At 40.8% G+C, this 18,993-nt stretch overlaps 1 protein-coding gene across 3 annotated transcripts; it reads right to left on the bottom strand.

The window, feature by feature from the left end:
- Nucleotides 1-1,196: 1,196 nt before the first annotated feature.
- Nucleotides 1,197-5,621, bottom strand: LOC133285989 (serine/threonine protein phosphatase 2A 55 kDa regulatory subunit B beta isoform-like). 3 transcript variants are annotated; one of them, XM_061483317.1, is made up of 9 exons: nucleotides 5,498-5,621; nucleotides 5,281-5,387; nucleotides 5,083-5,181; nucleotides 4,850-4,970; nucleotides 3,226-3,411; nucleotides 3,029-3,120; nucleotides 2,772-2,890; nucleotides 1,547-1,667; nucleotides 1,197-1,446 (listed from the first exon to the last, which is right to left on the bottom strand). In XM_061483317.1, coding segments are annotated over exons 2-9 (960 nt in total). In that variant the 5' UTR covers nucleotides 5,283-5,387; nucleotides 5,498-5,621; the 3' UTR covers nucleotides 1,197-1,226. The 3 variants fall into 3 exon arrangements, with proteins under 3 accessions (XP_061339301.1, XP_061339302.1, XP_061339300.1); XM_061483318.1 differs by having other exon boundaries at nucleotides 3,226-3,315; XM_061483316.1 differs by having other exon boundaries at nucleotides 5,281-5,596.
- Nucleotides 5,622-18,993: the final 13,372 nt, after the last annotated feature.

Raw genomic sequence — 18,993 nt, 5'->3', positions numbered from 1 at the left:
AAGAGAGAGCGAAAGTGAACAGAAAGAAAAAGAATAAAGTGATTCATTGCACGTACATGTGTTACACAATGGTCTAATATAGACCTTAGAAATATGCCACGTCATCTGGTTTAGTTGTAACCAGAATCAGTTAGCTGAACTGAATGAGTTTGCTAATTACAGAAATGACCCTATGGCTAATTACAAGTTTGACCCTATGTACAGCTGTATAAGCTGTACACCTCATCTACTCTAATAAATTCTAATGCTATAAGAAATCAAGGCATCTCATACAGTTGGGTATTTCCATTTTGAATAATTCAACATCAACATCACATTTTATCCCAAATGTCCACAGTCGGTAAACTCACATAAAAGCAAGAACAGATTGGGGGAAAAGAAATAAGAAATATATATATAAAGGACAAAAAGGGGTCGCCTGGAAGATAGGAAAATCGTATATATATATATAATTCTAATGGCTTTTCTCGTTCTGTCCCAAGACAAATCGTATGCTAATCATATATTATTCATCATGCATCTTGAATAATTGTGTAACTAAAAAATGATGGTCTTGTCTTCTGTCCATTACAGTCAATGGAAAAACTTGACATATACAAGCCAATTCAGACCACAAAATCACAATAGTAAGTTGAACATGTAAGAGACATGGAAACTTCAATCATTAAATAATAGGATACCAGTATATGCTTTCTAAGTAATAGAAAATGCAGGAAGGGAGAGAAAAGGGAAGAAACAGAGAATTTGAGATTTCTGTGAAAGTTATGTATATTGATGTCAAGGCTCTATAAACAGGAAAGACCTGCTTAGATTAAGGATCACAGAAAGCTTCAGATCTAACAGCTTGACAACTACCTAACTGAACCACAACAGAATTAAAACTGTCAGAACTAACTTGCTGACATGGCAACTAACTAGCTAAGCACTAAGTGAAACATAACCGTACAGAAGCACTAAAACAAAACTGAAGTACAGTAAAGTAAATAACGTACCGTCAATACAATGACATTATCTCTAATACTAAGTGATATATATCTACACGAATGTGTTATTATAAAATAATATTTTCTTTAAAAGGAAATGCTTTTTTGATTTTCCAAACTCCAAAAGTGGTCTTTAACCAAACAACATCTGAAGCCTAAGGATAGAGCAACAGAAGTCTAACTAGATTTAGAGAAAACATTTGGAAAAGACTGAAACTGAGAACCGCATCATACTACCAGTGTCTAAAGAAAAAAACTATAATACAAGATAGATTCTGGAATATAATTTTGAAATGAAAATTTACATAACTGTAATAATAGGAGAACCTTCATATTCATGTAATCACGACTTATAGGATGCTGGCCATCATTCGAAAACTTAAGTCTGAGATGGATACAATGATTTCTGTAAAAAATGACTTTGATCCACAGGACTTTCAATGCTGAAATCTGTATAATCAAGCTGAATGAGAAGTAGCAGAATAAAGACAAAGCTTAGGATACAGTAAAATCCCAGAAAATGAAACATGCCTAAACTCAGAGGAAATTGAGCTGCATCTCACATTCTAGAAGCATGGTCGCATACTGCAAATCGTATAGACGAATAAAACCTCGTGAGGCGTGAGCTGCTATATGCCAGCAGGTTACAATGTAATGGATGGAATTCAGCTGATGTTATAATCTCTGATTGAAATAGGACAAATCAGTTAAAAAGACCAAAAAGAGATAGATAAAATAAAATGGCATGCAAATTTGATGCATTTGACATAGATCACATAAAACTATGATTTCCAAAGCAGGCTTGGGCAAACAGGTTATAAGAGCAATATCAATGCATCATGCTGATGGATTCAAGGTGTAGCTTATTTATAGAAGTAGAAATGCTATCCTTTCATCATTAGATGAAAGAAATACAACTCCAGGAGAACAAGAGATCCTCCAAAACTGAGAAAAAAGAAAACCGAAAGTGTAATCTAACATTGATCAATAACCAGAAAGGTGAGTGTGAAGAATTGCAACAAACAGTCATTTTGCTTTCATAGACAAAAGTACAGAGAAGGGGAAAATGCCCTTGATTGTGAACATCTATATTCAGGTTTTGGAATATGAAGCAAATGAAGACTTATTGAAGATAACACAAACCAGAAGGGGTATATGGTAGCTGGAGCCTAAACAGTATATGAAAATTGCAAATAATTGTTAAAAAAACAGAGAGGAGCAACGAGTGCAAGGTTTACAACTGATTTAGAATGTAATAAGTGTAGATTAGGGGAAAAAACAATAGGGGCATATCATAGGTAGAGTTTTTGATCAAATTGTTTCATGGTATCAAGCTGGATTATATGCATTTTAATACCAATTTAGCAAATGATATTTCCTTACCCAATTGAAAGCAATTTACTACTTAAAAGACTAAACGTGCCCACCTATATTGGGCCTGTTTGATGATTCACTTGATTTTCAAGGGCTATGCCAAAATCTGGGTGAATTAAGAATTCCAAGGATAAAAACTTCTTTTTCCGATTCTAGGCCTCCCAGTAGTAGTGACCTGGCAGTAACAGGAAATTTAAGACCAGGAACAAATTAATTACATTCAGCAACCTTGCTTCCTAGGATGGGACATCCTCAATTTGTTACTTTTGCCGCATGTAAAATATCTAATATATTTGGTTGGAATGATTAGATGGTATTAGGATGCACAAAGTACAGCAGAGCATAGTAGTGTAAATATGAACGGGAGTACACAAGAATTAGAATATACAATGAGTGGTGGATGAACAAAGTTACCAGTAAGATCCTCCATGTTTGACGGCTTCATGTCAATGATATTGAAACACTCATCACTGACCTCAAGATTCCACAAATTGATTCTAAGGTCATCTGCTGAGATAAAGGTCTCAATATCACTGTGCAGGGATTATGATGCCACTGTTATTAAATTTTGTAACTAATAACGTCAATAAAATGAAGGAATCCTCCTAAGTTCTTCCTAACACAAATAATGGCATATTAAGCATCCGTGGTAAAAGAGAAGCAAAACGTACCTATTATTTGAGATCGAGTTAATATTGAAACCGTGAGCATAACTGTACACCTTTCGGCACTTTGTATGAACAGTGTCTTCCGATCCAGAAATCTGATACAAAACATATTGGCAAAGAATCATGTACTTTAAGAATTGTCACTTTCTGAAGGAAGACAGTGTTGAAACTCAAGCTCTGCTATTTCCACAAGAACCAACCTTGGTATCAATGTCTTGAGGTTGTAAAAGATTCCCAGGCATCTTCTCTGTCCATTCCAAATGATAGCCATTTGCAGCAGAATGAGTTTCCTGCCCACATATGTAACTCCTTTCAGCCAGAAGCATATTTTCTGAGCACAGAATTGGGGCCATTTCTTTAACTTGTTTCACTTTATGTTCTTTAACCTACCCCAGAAAAATCAGAGAAGACAAAAACATCAATATCAACATCAACAACACTTTTATCCCAAATTAATTGGGGTCGGTGGTAGATGAATCCACATGAAAGATACAAAACGGTTGAAAAAAAGTAAAAAAAATAAAAAATAAAAAATAAATTAATTAATAAATTAATAAATAAACAAAAATACACATATAAAATAATAAAATAAAATAAAATAGAAATATATGTATATATAAATAAATAAAAGTAAAAAAGAAAGGGACAAGAAGAAGTGGGGGAAATGAAGGGGAAAAGGACTAAAAAAAGACCATCCGGAACATAGGAATAACAGCGGGTCTAATCCTCCACCATACTTATAGCTTTTCTCCATTCCTTTCTAAGACATACTGTCCGCCAATCTATATCTCACTCCATTAAATCTTGTTTTACTACTTTCCCCCAAGTAAGCTTCGGCCTACCTCTGCCTCTTTTTGTGTTTAGCTCTTGGTAACAAACTTCTGTTCTTACAGGAGCATCCATGGGTCTTCTCATCACGTGCCCAAACCACCTCAATCTATGTTCTCTCATCTTCTCGGCTACCGGTACTACTCCGACCTTTCGTCGAATATCTTCATTTCTTATCTTATCCATCCTTGTGTACCCACACATCCACCTTAACATCCTCATCTCTGCTACTCCCATCTTATGCTCATGTTGCCTATGTGCTGGCCAGCATTCCGCTCCATATAGCATTGCCGGTCGTACTGCCGTTTTATAGAATTTTCCTTTTAACTTCAGGGGAATTTTGCGGTCACACAAAAATGCAGATGCACTACGCCATTTCATCCACCCTGCTCTGATTCTGTGATTTACATCCTCATCAATCTCTCTACCATTTTGTAAAATGGAGCCCAAGTATTTAAAAACATTTTTTTTGGGTACCTCTTGACCATTTAGATGCACAGGTTCTTGGTCCTCATCTTGTACCAGAGAAAACTCACACTTCAGATACTCAGTCTTGCTTCGACTTAATGTACCAGAGAAGACAAAAACAAAGGGGTAAAAAATAAAAAAAGAAGTTAAAACGGCCAAACTATGCCTTAAAAATATTCAATCTTCGCCAATTATAAAAGTCACGACGCTCATGCAGCAAAAAGATATTGTTTGCCTACTGAAAATAATAAAAAAAAAATTGTTCAGATTTGGGCCCTTATATTCCTTGCAGATTATAAAGAGCTAGTATTAGAATGATAATGAACCAAATGATGGTAGTTCAGTTTGCGCCAGAAAACTGAACAAGTGGAGGTGAGAATAAGTGTTTGATCTTTTCTGGTACTATCTTTGGGAGGAGTTTAAAGCCTTAATCTCAGGACCCGTCCCGAATCTGACTAGTATCGAAGCGATAAACCGATTGTAATATCTCTAAACAAAAATAAAAAAATGATAATGCAATGCTCATACCTTCCACAGTTTAATTGTTTTATCGTTGGTTGAAAGAAGGAACAGCAAACCGTTGTGGGTAATGCCCCACCTTACTTTGTTAATCCTCTTTTCAATTTCCACAATCTTTGAGATAATCAAACTACATAAATGAATGGGAATGATAATAAGCATTATAATAATAATAATAATAATAATAATAATAAAATGCAACAAACTTAACTATAATAATAAACAATTAGTTATGAACGTGCCTCGGGCTAGTGACTCTGAAATTCCGTCTTGTAAAGAAACTTGGGATGCCGCGAAGGAGCGAAATCCAGCTGCTCCAAATCTTTTCGATTACGCGAACCCTAACAACAATAACATTAAGAAAAACGCAACAAAGCTCAGATAAGCAGCGTTTTGAAAATTACAGAGACGAACACTGCGTCGTGATGATGCTCACTCACATTCTTTATTCTATCATCTCGTTCGAATATAAGAACTCGTCCACCTCGATCTCCAACGGCAAGATAATCGCCGCGCTTCTCGAACGGAATCCTAGTTATGATATCGTCTGAACAAGATTCCCGCGTGCATAAAGAGAGTGTGAAATTTGTGAGACGAATTGTGTTATAATCGAACACATCACAAACCACACACACAGAGTGAGTTGTGGTGACTAACCGTCTTTGAAGGTGTTCGTTGGAAAGTCGTTGGCCGAAGACCTGAGAGAATTTTCACTGGAGAGGAGCAGCATGGGAACCACAATCAGTCATGGCCAAAACGACGACGTCCGCACAATCTCATTTCTCGTCTCATGGGAATCAAAGGAAGCAATGGTTAATAACCGTCTCTTTTGTGTTTGTGTTTGGTGATTTAGTTTCTTGTGTCAGTTAGAATATTAATGAATCAGTTATGTCAGTTAGAATATTAATGAGTCAGTTATGTCAGTTATAAAGTAATGAGGGTGTTATGTGTGGAGTTATGTTGGTCAGTTTCATAGCTTATAAATAGCCTTGATAGTTTGTATGAAAGAGAAAAAAGAAAAAGAGCAAGAATAGAAAAGAAAAGTTTTATTTGTAGATACTTCTGTGTGGTTGTCTCTTGCATCTGTGTGGATATTCAATTCTAACAAATTGGTATCAGAGCTTGGGCTATGGAGAAAAAGAGCGAGTTAGAGGTGCCACTCTTCCATGGAGATAAGGATGAAGCATTGGATTGGCTTCTCTGTTTGAAGGAACATTTTCGGAAAGAAAAGACCTGGACGGAGGACAAATGGCAGGTGGCCATGAGAAGACTCAGAGGAAGCGCAATCAAATGGTTCCGTACATGGAACTGCCGCGACTTTAATAATATGTGGAAGGATTTTCTAATGGCCTTCATAACAAAATACTTGCCTGGACGTTTTGATTTGATTAATGAAGAAGATGAAATCATCAATGATGATGATGAAGATGAGGAGAATCTTGCGGATGAAGAAGAGACCGAGATGGCGGAGTCCGAGGTTGCCAACGGCAATGTATCCGCGAGAGATGAATCAGAGAAAAAGACGATGATTGCGGCTATGGGAGCCGTGATCGAAGACGCTGAGAGCGGCGAGTCAATTCAGAAGATGGATAGAGAGGATAAGGAAGAAGACGAGATGTCGAAGGAGCTTGAGAAGCCAGCAAAGGAACGAGAAGCGTGGAATCCGAGATGCTTGATGGAGACCGGCTTGGAGGAGACTGCGAATCCGAGTCTCATGTTGATAACCGGGATGGGGAAGATCCCGGCTAAATCACCGAGTTCATGTTTTGGAAGAGACTTCGACCCCGGCGTGACGAGGTCGACGTCGGCGACCGGCATTGGTCGCTGGTCCGAGATGCCATTGAGGAGGTGCGAGGAAGACGACAATGAAGGAGCCGAGAACGGCGAAAAAATGGAAGGTGCATTTGAAGAAAAGGATGTGGTCTTGAAGAGAAAAATAGGTTTTGTTGACAATACCAATGATGCAGAAATTCGGATTGGACGAGGAAATAAAATTGTGATCACAACTGATGAAGTGGCAAATGAAACTGAGAAGAATTTGGGTGACGAGAAACTTGCAGGTGAAGAAGATACAGCGAATGGAAACAAGGAAAGTCCTGTTAATGAAACTGAAAATATCAAATTGAAGAAGCCACCGGATAAAATAAAATATGTTCAGAAAAATAATTGCAAGGGAGATTTTTTGTGTGTTAATTAAGTTGGAAGGTGTTAGATGTTTTTTGTCAGTGATCAAGATTGAAGAAAACAGGCGCGATCAGAAAGTTGAAGAAAAGAAGCAGCAACTCGAAGAAAGAAAGAAGAATTTAAAATTTATGGGGGAGTTTTGTTGGGATAAATTTTAAATGTCCGTTTTTTAGCAGTTTTGGTTATTTAGTTTCTTGTGTCAGTTAGAATATTAATGAGTCAGTTATGTCAGTTAGAATATTAATGAGTCAGTTATGTCAGTTATAAAGTAATGAGGGTGTTATGTGTGGAGTTATGTTGGTCAGTTTCATAGCTTATAAATAGCCTTTGATAGTTTGTATGAAATGTAGATCAAAGAGATCAAGTAGATCAAGAGATCAAGAGAAAAAAGAAAAAGAGCAAGAATAGAAAAGAAAAGTTTTATTTGTAGATACTTCTGTGTGGTTGTCTCTTGCATCTGTGTGGATATTCATTTCTAACAGTTTGGGTGTGTCGTCGTGGAATAAATTTTAATGTATCATATGCATCTTTGATCCAATTATTTTATAATATATGTATAAAAAATATCACATTTATTTTTTGAATAATGTGATATTTTTTTAGGGTTATTCTTTTCTCATTTTACATTAGAAGAGATTCTCATGTTACACAAATAATTAAAATGTGAATCCCATCTTTATTTTTTTGTCTTTTTACTTTTTTGTGAATCCCACTGATAGGATAACCTTGTGATAGCAGAAAGAAAGGGTAAAGGTAGAGAGAGAATTAAGAAAAAAGATGAGAAAATCAGATTTCTTTTTATTGAAAACAACCAGAATGAATACCAATGCTTTACATTTTCCCCTTATTTATTCAACTATCGTAACTGTATACACGTGCTACCCACGTGTTGCCTTATTACAATGACTCTCTAAACCTTAGAGGTTTCCTTTTGTCACGTGGAACTCTCCTATGTGCTATATTCGACTCTTCTTCATGTTGTTGACAAGTATCAATATCTTCTACTCCTTCTTGTGGCTGTCTCTCTTGGTCCTCCATTGTATCAACACCCCCATCATGAAAAACAACCTTGTCCTCAAGGTTAAGATGAGGAAATTGTGACCGGAACTCCTCAGTTATTTTCCAAGTTCCATTTTCTGCTGGCAACCTTTCCATAGTACTTGGATCTCTTTAATTCCTTCCTCTGAAATTCTTGAGGCTAAAATCTGTTTGGGTTTAAGCACTGGTAGGCCCCCAGTGAATACATCAGGTAATGGTAGAGAAGGGATAGAATTGTCTCCTTGAAATGGTTTCAAAAGAGAAACATGGAAAGTATGGTGAATTTTGGCTGTTGGAGGAAGGTTAAGTTTATAAGCAACCTTTCCTATTTTTTTTGTCTATCGAGAATGGTCCAAAATAACGATAGGAAAGTTTATTAAAAATTCTTTGGCCTGCTGATTGTTGTCTAAATGGATGCAATCTGACCCAAACTAGATCACCTGGTTTAAACTGAATATCCCTTCTTCTGGTATCTGCAGTAATCTTCATATGTTGCTGTGCTTTCTCCAAGATCTTTCTAAGTTGCAACAACAATTGTTGTCTATCCCAAAGCATGTCATCAACTTTAGGAATGGTTGCGAGTGTGGAATATAGTCCAACATGGAGGGAGGGTCACATCCATACACCACTTTAAAAGGTGTCATACCTGTTGTTGAGTGGATAACTGTAACACCCCGTTCTAGAACCGGTTTGTTAACATTGCTTTATGATATTAAGCGCAGTTACAATCACATTGGTTCAATTAAAAACCCGGATAAATTTTTTCGTTTTCCTTTTTAAAACTTACTTGTTTTTCCTTTTTAACAACGCCGAATTTGAAATAACCAATTGCGTGACCATAACGTTATTACTTTGCGGAATAATCAAAACTAAACTTAACATCATATCATTACTTTGTTCGAGTTCAATAGTAAACTCTCTTCACATATTATTAAATTGGAATTTCTATACTTACTTTATAGTTCTCATCTCATACTATGTTATAGATCTCATAGATAGCTTCGCATGGGTTCAAACCACACTCAAATCAGAGATCTGAAGCTCAAGTTATGACTATTTTAGTAAACTAGGTTGGTGCTGTCTCGGGATGCGCGCCCGAGCGCCCACTGCGAAGAATTTTGGTCACCATCAGGTCATTTAGAGCGCTTGGGCGGGTGTCTGCGCGCTTGAGCACCCGAAATCAGCGCTTGAGCACCCAAATAAGCACATGAGAGCCGAGAGGCAGGGGCTTTCCCTTATTTTCACGTATCTAGCGCGCTTGAGCGCCCTCCACCTGGGGCAGACTTGGTCTCCCCTTTTTTTGGGTGAATTACTTGGGGAAACTCCATTCCCCATTCATTCTTCAAGGGTTATTACACCTAATTGACAAGGAGAAACCAACCATGGTCACACACCATGTGGCACCTACATTCTATAACTCGTTACCAATACATGAATTCTAATCTTTCAAGGTACTCATACACTAAGAGAAGCATGCATACCATTTCATCATACATATATCTCCATTAATTACAACATGTATAAATTACAAAATCAGGGGACTTAGCTACCAAAAGAACTATGATCAACCCATTGGCTCTCAAAAACAAAAGAGGCACCAAAGGAGGTGAGCATAGGCTAAGTCCTTCCAATAAAGCATGATATACGAATGACAATCGGCTTTCAACTATAAGTCCTATACATGGTATTTCTACATGTCATGTATAATCCCAAAAAATGCAACATCTTCATGCATCTACTAATCCAAATATGGCCACTTGCCACTGGAGGCTCCTGCAGCATCTTTACCTGAAAGGGGGTCCCCACAACACGGGGTGAGATATACGAATATATCACAGTAAACCAGGGGTCCTTGGAGCATCTCTCCACCCCATAGTTCAATCACAGTTTAATAGCAGTAACAATAATAATGCAATAAATACATATCCATGCAGTGTGTAAACAACATCTCCAGGAGAAATCCCTCGAGCTCTCAAGTTGTCCTAAGGATACTCAGATGCAAATAGTCCTACTGTCCAGCTAAACTACCAAGTATGATTTACGCATCGTCATGCAACATACCAACATAGGGAAACACCATCCTATGTCACACCAAAGCATACACATACGTATAACAAAACATTAAACTATTTCATTGCATTTATATACACTTTCACAACCACTACCCAATCAGGGCTCGGTGGAACAATCAAGAGAATTATACCCAAGGTCCGAAGGCTTACCTCAAGCTTCCAATTCACCCTTTGTTCATCACCAATCTCAACAATACTCTTCTCCAAAACCAACACCTACACATGGTGTAATGCAATCAACACATTGCATCTGTAACACCCCGTGTATACCCGGAACATTAACATTACATCGTATTAAGCGGTGCTTAATTAAAAATGCGGAATATTCTTTTTCTTTTCAATTATGACGTCATTATCAATTACCAACTTGATTACTTAATCATTTTCATAAAATAACGCCTGTATGTAAATTGCAATAAGACATCTACTGAAATACCTCAATATATAGATAAAGTGTGTATCTAAATCACGGCATTATATCAAGTAATCCAGACAATATCCTGATACATTATTACAACTCCAAAAGACTCAAGACATAATAATACTATGTGTCATGGACAATCCCCATGCTCACCAAATAGACATAGTAAACAACAATCTCAACATAAAACTCCAAAATCATAACTGAAGCTATAAGCATATAAACAACATGCAAATCCAGCATCCAATCATGGCAGCATAAAATAACAGCACTCTAACTCAGCTCCGGCCACCTGCCGCCTGAGGTCTCAACATTACCTGATCCTGAAATAAGATTTCCCCAAACGTGGGGTGAGATCTCTAAACTAGAAATCTCAGTAAGACAAGAGGTCCTCAAGGATCTTCCACCCCAAGCTCAATTACATGTGCAATATAAGTTCAAAAGCATTTATATCATTATAAGTTCCAAAATTATGTAGTGCAACAAATATCTATGGCATGTGTGTAATCAATATCTACTAGCCAGAGAAATGTAGGAATACGTCTATTCCGTACATGTAGTACAAGGAACACCGCTTGTACCTCACCCACAGCCTCACCCTCTTGTATGTTCTACATACTCAGGTTTACCGTATAGGTGGAACACCTCCATGCATATCAACAAGGCACTAACATGCAATAGCTCAACAGCATTTCCAAAACATCAAAAGCATGTAACACAACATGCATATACCATATCCCCATGGGACATGGTGGAACCACAACATGGCTAAACCGAGGACACGAAAGCTTACCTCTAAGCTAGCTATCCAATGCCACAAGCTCAAAGTCCAATCACAGCAGATCACAATCTGATATGGACCAAACATAAATCAATAACATGTACCACATGCATACAAATTAAAGACAACGCCTTTTCATTACGTTTTCAAGTCTTAAAGCTTCTAACAAAGCCACAAGCCCTAAATCCCATGATTCTGGCTTAATCCATTAAATGCAGAAGTTCAACTTCATCAAACTAGGGTCCACAAACCCCCAATAGCCTACTGTACACACAACACAGCTGCTGTTCTGCGAAATCCCATAATATCCGGATATCTCACTGTCCATATCCGGATATACCAAAACCACGTATCCGGATATCCAATATCCGGATATCAGTTCGACAAATATCCGGATATCTCACGACAGAATGCAGTTTCTGCATCTTCGTGAAGATATCCCTTAAAGGTTCCCTTTTTACTGATTTTAAACACCTAATCATGCATTTCTAGATGTGTTAAGCCTCACTCAACGACAAGTTATCATCTTATAACCTTAACATGCATCAAGCTACCATTTTTAAGCCTTAAAACTCAAGATCATAGGTTGGTATACATACCAAAGGCCAAAATAGAGGTTCAACTGCTCAAGAAGCTCCCAAAACAGCTTCAACAGCTACTGGAAATATGGTGTACGAAAATGCTACACCAAGACTTGACCTTTCTACCCAAAGGTTGCTTCTTTAAGTAACAAAATGCCCAACTCAAGCTTCCACAAACAAGCCAACCAAGTCAGCCCCAAAACTCTCACCAACAGCAGCTGGAGTACCTCTGAAGAACACCCTCACCCACCTACAATGATGTCTCTCACTCACAACAAGTGTTTAGGATGATGAAACAACCAAGAAAATGGGTTCAAGGTTGAGTTTTGGTCAAGAACAAGAGAAGAAAGCAATGGAACAGTGCTCCCTCCCAAGCTGATCAGCTCACTCACGAAGGAAATAAAAGAGTCTAGGGTTTTGTGCCCATAATGGGAGTATTTATAGCCCAAACACACTTAAACACACAGTATTAACTTTAATTGCTACGCTTAGCATTTTAAACCCAAACTTTGGATTCTGAAACTACATAATTTTCTAAGAATTATCATATTTTTCTTATATTTTTCTCAGCACTTTTCCGGTACGCGCTTTTCAAAGCCAGTATCGGTTTCTGGCACCAGTTCTCATTATTTGGACTTGAAACTCGTTTTACAAGTCCTACATGTTATTCTAGTAATTATCATGCACTTACTTTAATTTTCCGGGATACTTTTTCGGTACACATTTATACCGACTAGCAGAACCGGTATCTGCACTTTTCTTCCGAAAAGCGACTTTCAACATTCTTAATCACTTATTATGATTATTAAGCCTCATAAATAATTATTAAGTTCAATTATGGAATCATTTCTTATTTTTGCATAATTAATTAATTAAATACCTTAATTAACGGTGCAGGTTCTTACATTCACCCCACATTTTTAGGATTTTGACCTCAAAATCAGAAACATACCTGGTCGAAACTCGGGGTACTGCTAGAGAAGCTCGTCCTCACGCTCCCAAGTACACTCCTAAGGAGTCCTTCCGGTCCACTGCACCTTGACCATCGGAATGATCTTGCTCCTCAGCTGCTTCTCGCCACGATCGAGAATTCTGAGTGGTCCGACGGGAGTCTTTAGGTTCTCCCGAACCTCCACATCATCCGATTGCACCACGTGCGACGGATCTGCTATGTACTTCCGAAGTTGAGACACGTGAAACACGTCGTGGATGTTAGCCAGGTTCGGAGGCAAGGCAAGCCGGTAGGCAACAGGTCCTACTCTACCAAGAATCTGGTATGGCCCAATATATCACGGGCTCAGCTTCCTCACTCCGAGTGCCCGACCTACACCGGTGACAGGTGAAAGTCTCACAAACACGTGCTCACCCTCACTGAACTCCAGTGGACGATGCTTGACATCATAGTAGCTCTTCTGGCGATTCTGCGTCTGCTTCAACTTTTCTCTGATCATCTGGATCTGCAAGGTGGTATCTTGGACAAAATCCAAGCCAAAAAGCTCCTTGTCCCCAACCTCAGACCAACAAGTAGGAGTCCGACACCTCCTACCATACAGTGCTTCGTAGGGCGCCATGCCCAGGCTAGCATGAAAGCTGTTGTTGTAAGAAAACTCAACCAACGGAAGGTACCTATCCCATGCTGAGCCCTGCTCTAACGTGCAAGCTCGCCACATGTCCTCCAAGGTCTGGATGGTCCTCTCAGTCTGTCCATCAGTCTGAGGGTGATAAGCGGTACTCAATCTCCACTGCGTACCAAAAGCCTCCTGCAGCGCCTCCCAGAACCGAGAAGTGAACTTCGGGTCCCTATCACTAATGATACTCTCGGGCACCCCGTGAAGCCTCACAATCTCACGGACATAGAGCTTGGTCAACTGCTCTGTAGTGAAGCTCACCTTCACTGGAAGAAAATGGGCAGACTTCGTCAGTCTGTCCACAATGACCCAAATAGAGTCACAACCCGCCTGAGTCTTCGGCAACCCCACCACGAAGTCCATGGAAATACCTTCCCACTTCCACTGTGGTACTTCAAGAGGTTGAAGTTCACCAGACGGTCTCTGATGCTCAATCTTCACCTTCTGGCAAACCAAACACTTAGACACAAAGATAGCAACATCTTTCTTCATGCCCGGCCACCAGAAGTTCTTCTTCAAGTCTTGATACATCTTAGTAGCACCAGGGTGGATAGAAAATTGACCCTTATGGCCTTCTGCCATAATCTCCTCTGTCAACGGGCCTCGAGGAACTACAATCCTCTGCTGAAACAAAAGCACTCCATCCTCATTCCAAGACACACCGTCTTGGTTCTTCACATAATCCAGACTCTCTCTCTGAACTTGTGCCTCTTTAATCTTTTCAAGCAGCTCGTCCACAACATCAGATGCTTCCAATCCAAGAAGTACACTCTCACACGGAGCGGTCACTGCCAAGTTGCGGAACTTCTCTACCACATCGAAGTTACCAAGTAACAAACTGGATGAACTACTGGATTTCCGACTCAAAGCATCAGCTACCACATTGGCCTTGCCAGGATGATACCTTAGCTCGAAGTCGTAGTCCTTTATGAACTCCATCCATCTCATCTGCCTCATGTTCAACTCCTTCTGGTCGAACAGGTACTTCAAACTCTTGTGGTCACTGAAAACCACAAACCTCAAGCCAAAAAGATAATGCCTCCAAATCTTGAAAGCAAACACAATAGCAGCCAACTCCAAGTCATGAGTAGGGTAGTTCTCCTCATGAGGTTTCAACTACCTCGAAGCATAGGCAATCACTTTGCCCAACTGTATCAACACACAACCTAGCCCCTTCCCGGAGGCGTCGGTGTAAAGCTCAATCTCAAGCGCAGGATCAGGAAGGACCAACACAGGAGCAGTAGTCAGTCTCTCCTTCAACTCCTGAAAACAGACCTCATACTCGTGAGTCCACACAAATGGAGTCTCCTTCCGAGTAAGGCGAGTCAATGGCAAAACCATGGTGGAGAATCCCTTGATGAACCTCCGATAGTAACCTGCCAAACCCAGAAAGCTCCTCACTTCCGTAACTGTCTTGGGTCTCTCCCAATCCAGTACGGCCTCAATCTTGTTCGGATCCACTGCAACTCCCTCAGCAGAAATAACATGCTCAAGGAACTTCACAGACTTGAGCCAAAACTCACATTTGGAAGGCTTCGCATACAACTTCTTCTCCTTTAGCACTTACAGAACAGTTCTCAAATGCCCCACATGCTCCTCCTCCGTCTTGGAGTAAATCAAAATATCGTCAATGAAGACGATCACAAACTGATCCAGGTACGGCTGGAAAATCCGGTTCATGTAATCCATGAACACAGCTGGTGCATTGGTGAGACCGAACGGAATCACCAAGTACTCAAAATGACCATATCTCGAGCGAAATGCGGTCTTCGGGACATCCTCCGGCTTCACCCGAATCTGATGGTATCCGGACCGGAGATCAATCTTGGAATACACACAAGCACCCCTGAGCTGATCCAACAGATCATCAATCCGAGGAATAGGATACTTGTTCTTGATTGTCACCTTGTTCAGCTGCCTGTAGTCGGTGCACAATCGCATTGTCCCGTCCTTCTTCTTCACAAAGATAACCGGTGCTCCCCAAGGAGACACACTCGGTCTAATGAAATCTTTCGCTGAAAGATCCTCAATATGCTTCTTCAGCTCTGCCAACTCCGGTGGCGACATCCGGTATGGAGCTAAAGAGATCGGCCCCACACAGGCAACAAATCTATGGAGAACTCTATCTCCCTCTGTGGCGGAAACTCAGGAATCTCCTCTGGAAACACCTCAAGGAACTCCCTCACCACAGGAATGTCGGTGATGTCCTCCTGTATACCACTCACCAAACCTCCCAACATGACATAACCAAATGCCCCTGCTCTCAAGGTTCTCCTAGCCTGCAGCAACGAAATGTACGGCGAGGAACTGGCTGTGGAATCACACGGAGACAACACTACATGCTTGGCACAACAATCAATCATCACACAATTTCAGGACAGCCAATCCATGCCAGGAATAACCTCCAAGTTGGCCATCGGCAACCCTATCAGATCTACCGAGAACTCACGGCCATCCCACTGAAACGCCACATCGCGATGAACAGTGGTAGCATCACATATTTCTCCGGTGGCGGTAGTCACCCGCATCAGTGGAGAAAGCACATCACTGGACAACTCAAGCCCCACAGCAATCGGGGTAGCAACAAAAGAATGCGTAGCCCCAGAGTCAAACAACACATCAACAGTTGATGAACCAATCGTAACAGTACCTCTAACAAGGTTCGGAGCTCGATCCGACTGCTGACGATCCAAAGTATACACTCTCCCAGAAGATGGTGGCACTGCCGGTGCCGAAGTAGGTGGAAGGGGAACCATCTGAAGTGGCACTGCCTGCACTGCAGTAGCCCTCGTCGTCGCCGACGGACAATCTCTGGAGAAGTGGCCCTCCTTGCCACACTGAAAGCAAATCAACTGGCCGGTAGAACACGGCCCAAAATGAGTCTTCCCGCATCCCGAACACCTGGGAGCAGGAGGTCTCGCTGCACTCCCCTGAGCAGAAGTCCTCTTGAACTGACTCGGCGCCTGCTGAGCTGCCAACGGTTTACCCTTGCCCTTGTTCCCAAACTTCCTGTCTCGCCAAGAAGTGGAACTACCAGCTGCAACCTTCGTCGCCTCAGACACCTTGGCCCTCTTGGCCTTACTCGAGCTGTAGTAATCTTCAATATCACGACACTGCTGAACCAGTGTTCCAAAATCTCTAGAAGCAGAACCAGCTAGGTAACCAGCAATATCCTCACTAAGCCCCCTGCGGAACTTAGCAGCCAGAAATGTAGGAGTAGGCCTCGCCATCCTGAAGTGTGCAAACTTCACCAACTGGTTGAACTTGGCCAGGTACTCGTCCACAGACAACGAGCCCTGAATCAATCTGTCAAACTCTCCATGCTGCCTCTCCTGAGCGTCATATGGAAAGTACTAACCCAAGAAGAAATCCTCGAACATAGGCCAAGTCATCACATGACCCTGCATCTCGTAGACATGAGAAAGGTTTGTCCACCACTCATGGGCATCGCCCTCCAGCATGTAAGTAGCGAACATCAACTTCTGCGGATCTGTGCACTGCATTATCCGAAAAATCTTGTCCAACGCCTGAAGCCAACGTGCAGCAGCAACAGGATCAAAGGATCCATCAAAGGCAGGTGGCTTATGCTTACGGAAAGCATTTAGCCGGCGATCGATCTCATCACGATCCTAAAACAAAAAAGGGACGGTCTGCATGGCCCCCGTAAGATGACTGCCATCTCCCATCTGACTCTGAGAGTCATCCTGCAGACTGGGTGGAGGTGGTGGTGGAGGTGGTGGCGGTGGAGCATGACCAACATCAGGGCCATTCCTCATCTCCTCCAACATGACTCTAAACATCGTTATGCTCGCCAGACGGTTGGCCTCCAACACGTCCTCCGTGGCCTTCCTGTTCGCCTCTCTGACGGCGTCCAGCATAGCGTGGTTTGCCTTTCTCATGGCCTCCTGGTCGGCTAGTCGGGCAGCCTGCATCTCAGCTAATGCAGCCAGGACAGGATCGGGCCGATCCTCCGAAGTCTCGCGGTTTCTCCCGGGTCTTACCATGATTCTGCACAAGTTACACAAATTATGAGTTGATCAGGCCCACGCAATGTGGTCACATATGCATTATCATAATAATACTCGACGGAGCAAACACACAAAACGGACACAACCACACATCCTAATCATTGCAATACATACAGGCTTTTCCCTTGAACCGTTGCTCTGATACCATAAAATGTAACACCCCGTGTATACCCGGAATATTAACATTACATCGTATTAAGCGGTGCTTAATTAAAAATGCAGAATATTCTTTTTCTTTTCAATTATGACGTCATTATCAATTACCAACTTGATTACTTAATCATTTTCATAAAATAACGCCTGTATGTAAATTGCAATAAGACATCTACTGAAATACCTCAATATATAGATAAAGTGTGTATCTAAATCACGGCATTACATCAAGTAATCCGGACAATATCCTGATACATTATTACAACTCCAAAAGACTCAAGACATAATAATACTATGTGTCATGTACAATCCCCATGCTCACCAAATAGACATAGTAAACAACAATCTCAACGTAAAACTCCAAAATCATAACTGAAGCTATAAGCATATAAACAACATGCAAATCCAGCACCCAATCATGGCAGCATAAAATAACAGCACTCTAACTCAGCTCCGGCCTCCTGCCGCCTGAGGTCTCAACATTACCTGATCCTGAAATAAGCATTCCCCAAACGTGGGGTGAGATCTCTAAATTAGAAATTTCAGTAAGACAAGGGGTCCTCAAGGATCTTCCACCCCAAGCTCACTTACATGTGCAATATAAGTTCAAAAGCATTTATATCATTATCAGTTCCAAAACTATGTAGTGCAACAGATATCTATGGCATGTATGTAATCACTATCTACTGGCCAGAGAAATGTAGGAATACGTCTATTCCGTACATGTAGTACAAGGAACACCGCTTGTACCTCACCCACAGCCTCACCCTCTTGCATGTTCTACATACTCAGGTTTACCGTATAAGTGGAATACCTCCATGCATATCAACAAGGCACTAACATACAATAGCTCAACAGCATTTCCAAAACATCAAAAGCATGTAACACAGCATGCATATACCATATCCCCATGGGACATGGTGGAACCACAACATGGCTAAACCGAGGACACGAAAGCTTACCTCTAAGCTAGCTATCCAATGCCACAAGCTCAAAGTCCAATCACAGCAGATCACAATCTGATATGGACCAAACATAAATCAATAACATGTACCACATGCATACAAATTAAAGACAACACCTTTTCAATACGCTTTCAAGTCTTAAAGCTTCTAACAAAGCCACAAGCCCTAAATCCCATGGTTCTGGCTTAATCAATTAAATACAGAAGTTCAACTTCATCAAACTAGGGTCCACAAACCCCCAATAGCCTACTGTACACACAGCACAACTGCTGTTCTGCGAAATTCCATAATATCCGGATATC

This window comes from Gastrolobium bilobum, unplaced genomic scaffold (assembly GCF_033153095.1).
Source record: "Gastrolobium bilobum isolate Gb01-03AN ecotype WA unplaced genomic scaffold, APGP_CSIRO_Gbil_v1 utg7881, whole genome shotgun sequence".
NCBI classification, from domain to species: Eukaryota; Viridiplantae; Streptophyta; class Magnoliopsida; order Fabales; family Fabaceae; genus Gastrolobium; species Gastrolobium bilobum.
The sequence above is the reverse complement of the archived record's forward strand: the minus strand, read 5'-3'. Positions and strand labels throughout refer to the sequence as shown.

What these genes read in the sequence shown, in the direction of transcription:
- LOC133285989 (XM_061483317.1), bottom strand. An exon ending in AACTCGATCTCAAATAATAG is followed by an intron (nt 2,891 to 3,028) that starts GTACGTTTTGCT and finishes ATCCCTGCACAG; the next exon opens with TGATATTGAGACCTTTATCT. An exon ending in TGCGACCATGCTTCTAGAAT is followed by an intron (nt 1,447 to 1,546) that starts GTGAGATGCAGC and finishes CTTCTCATTCAG; the next exon opens with CTTGATTATACAGATTTCAG.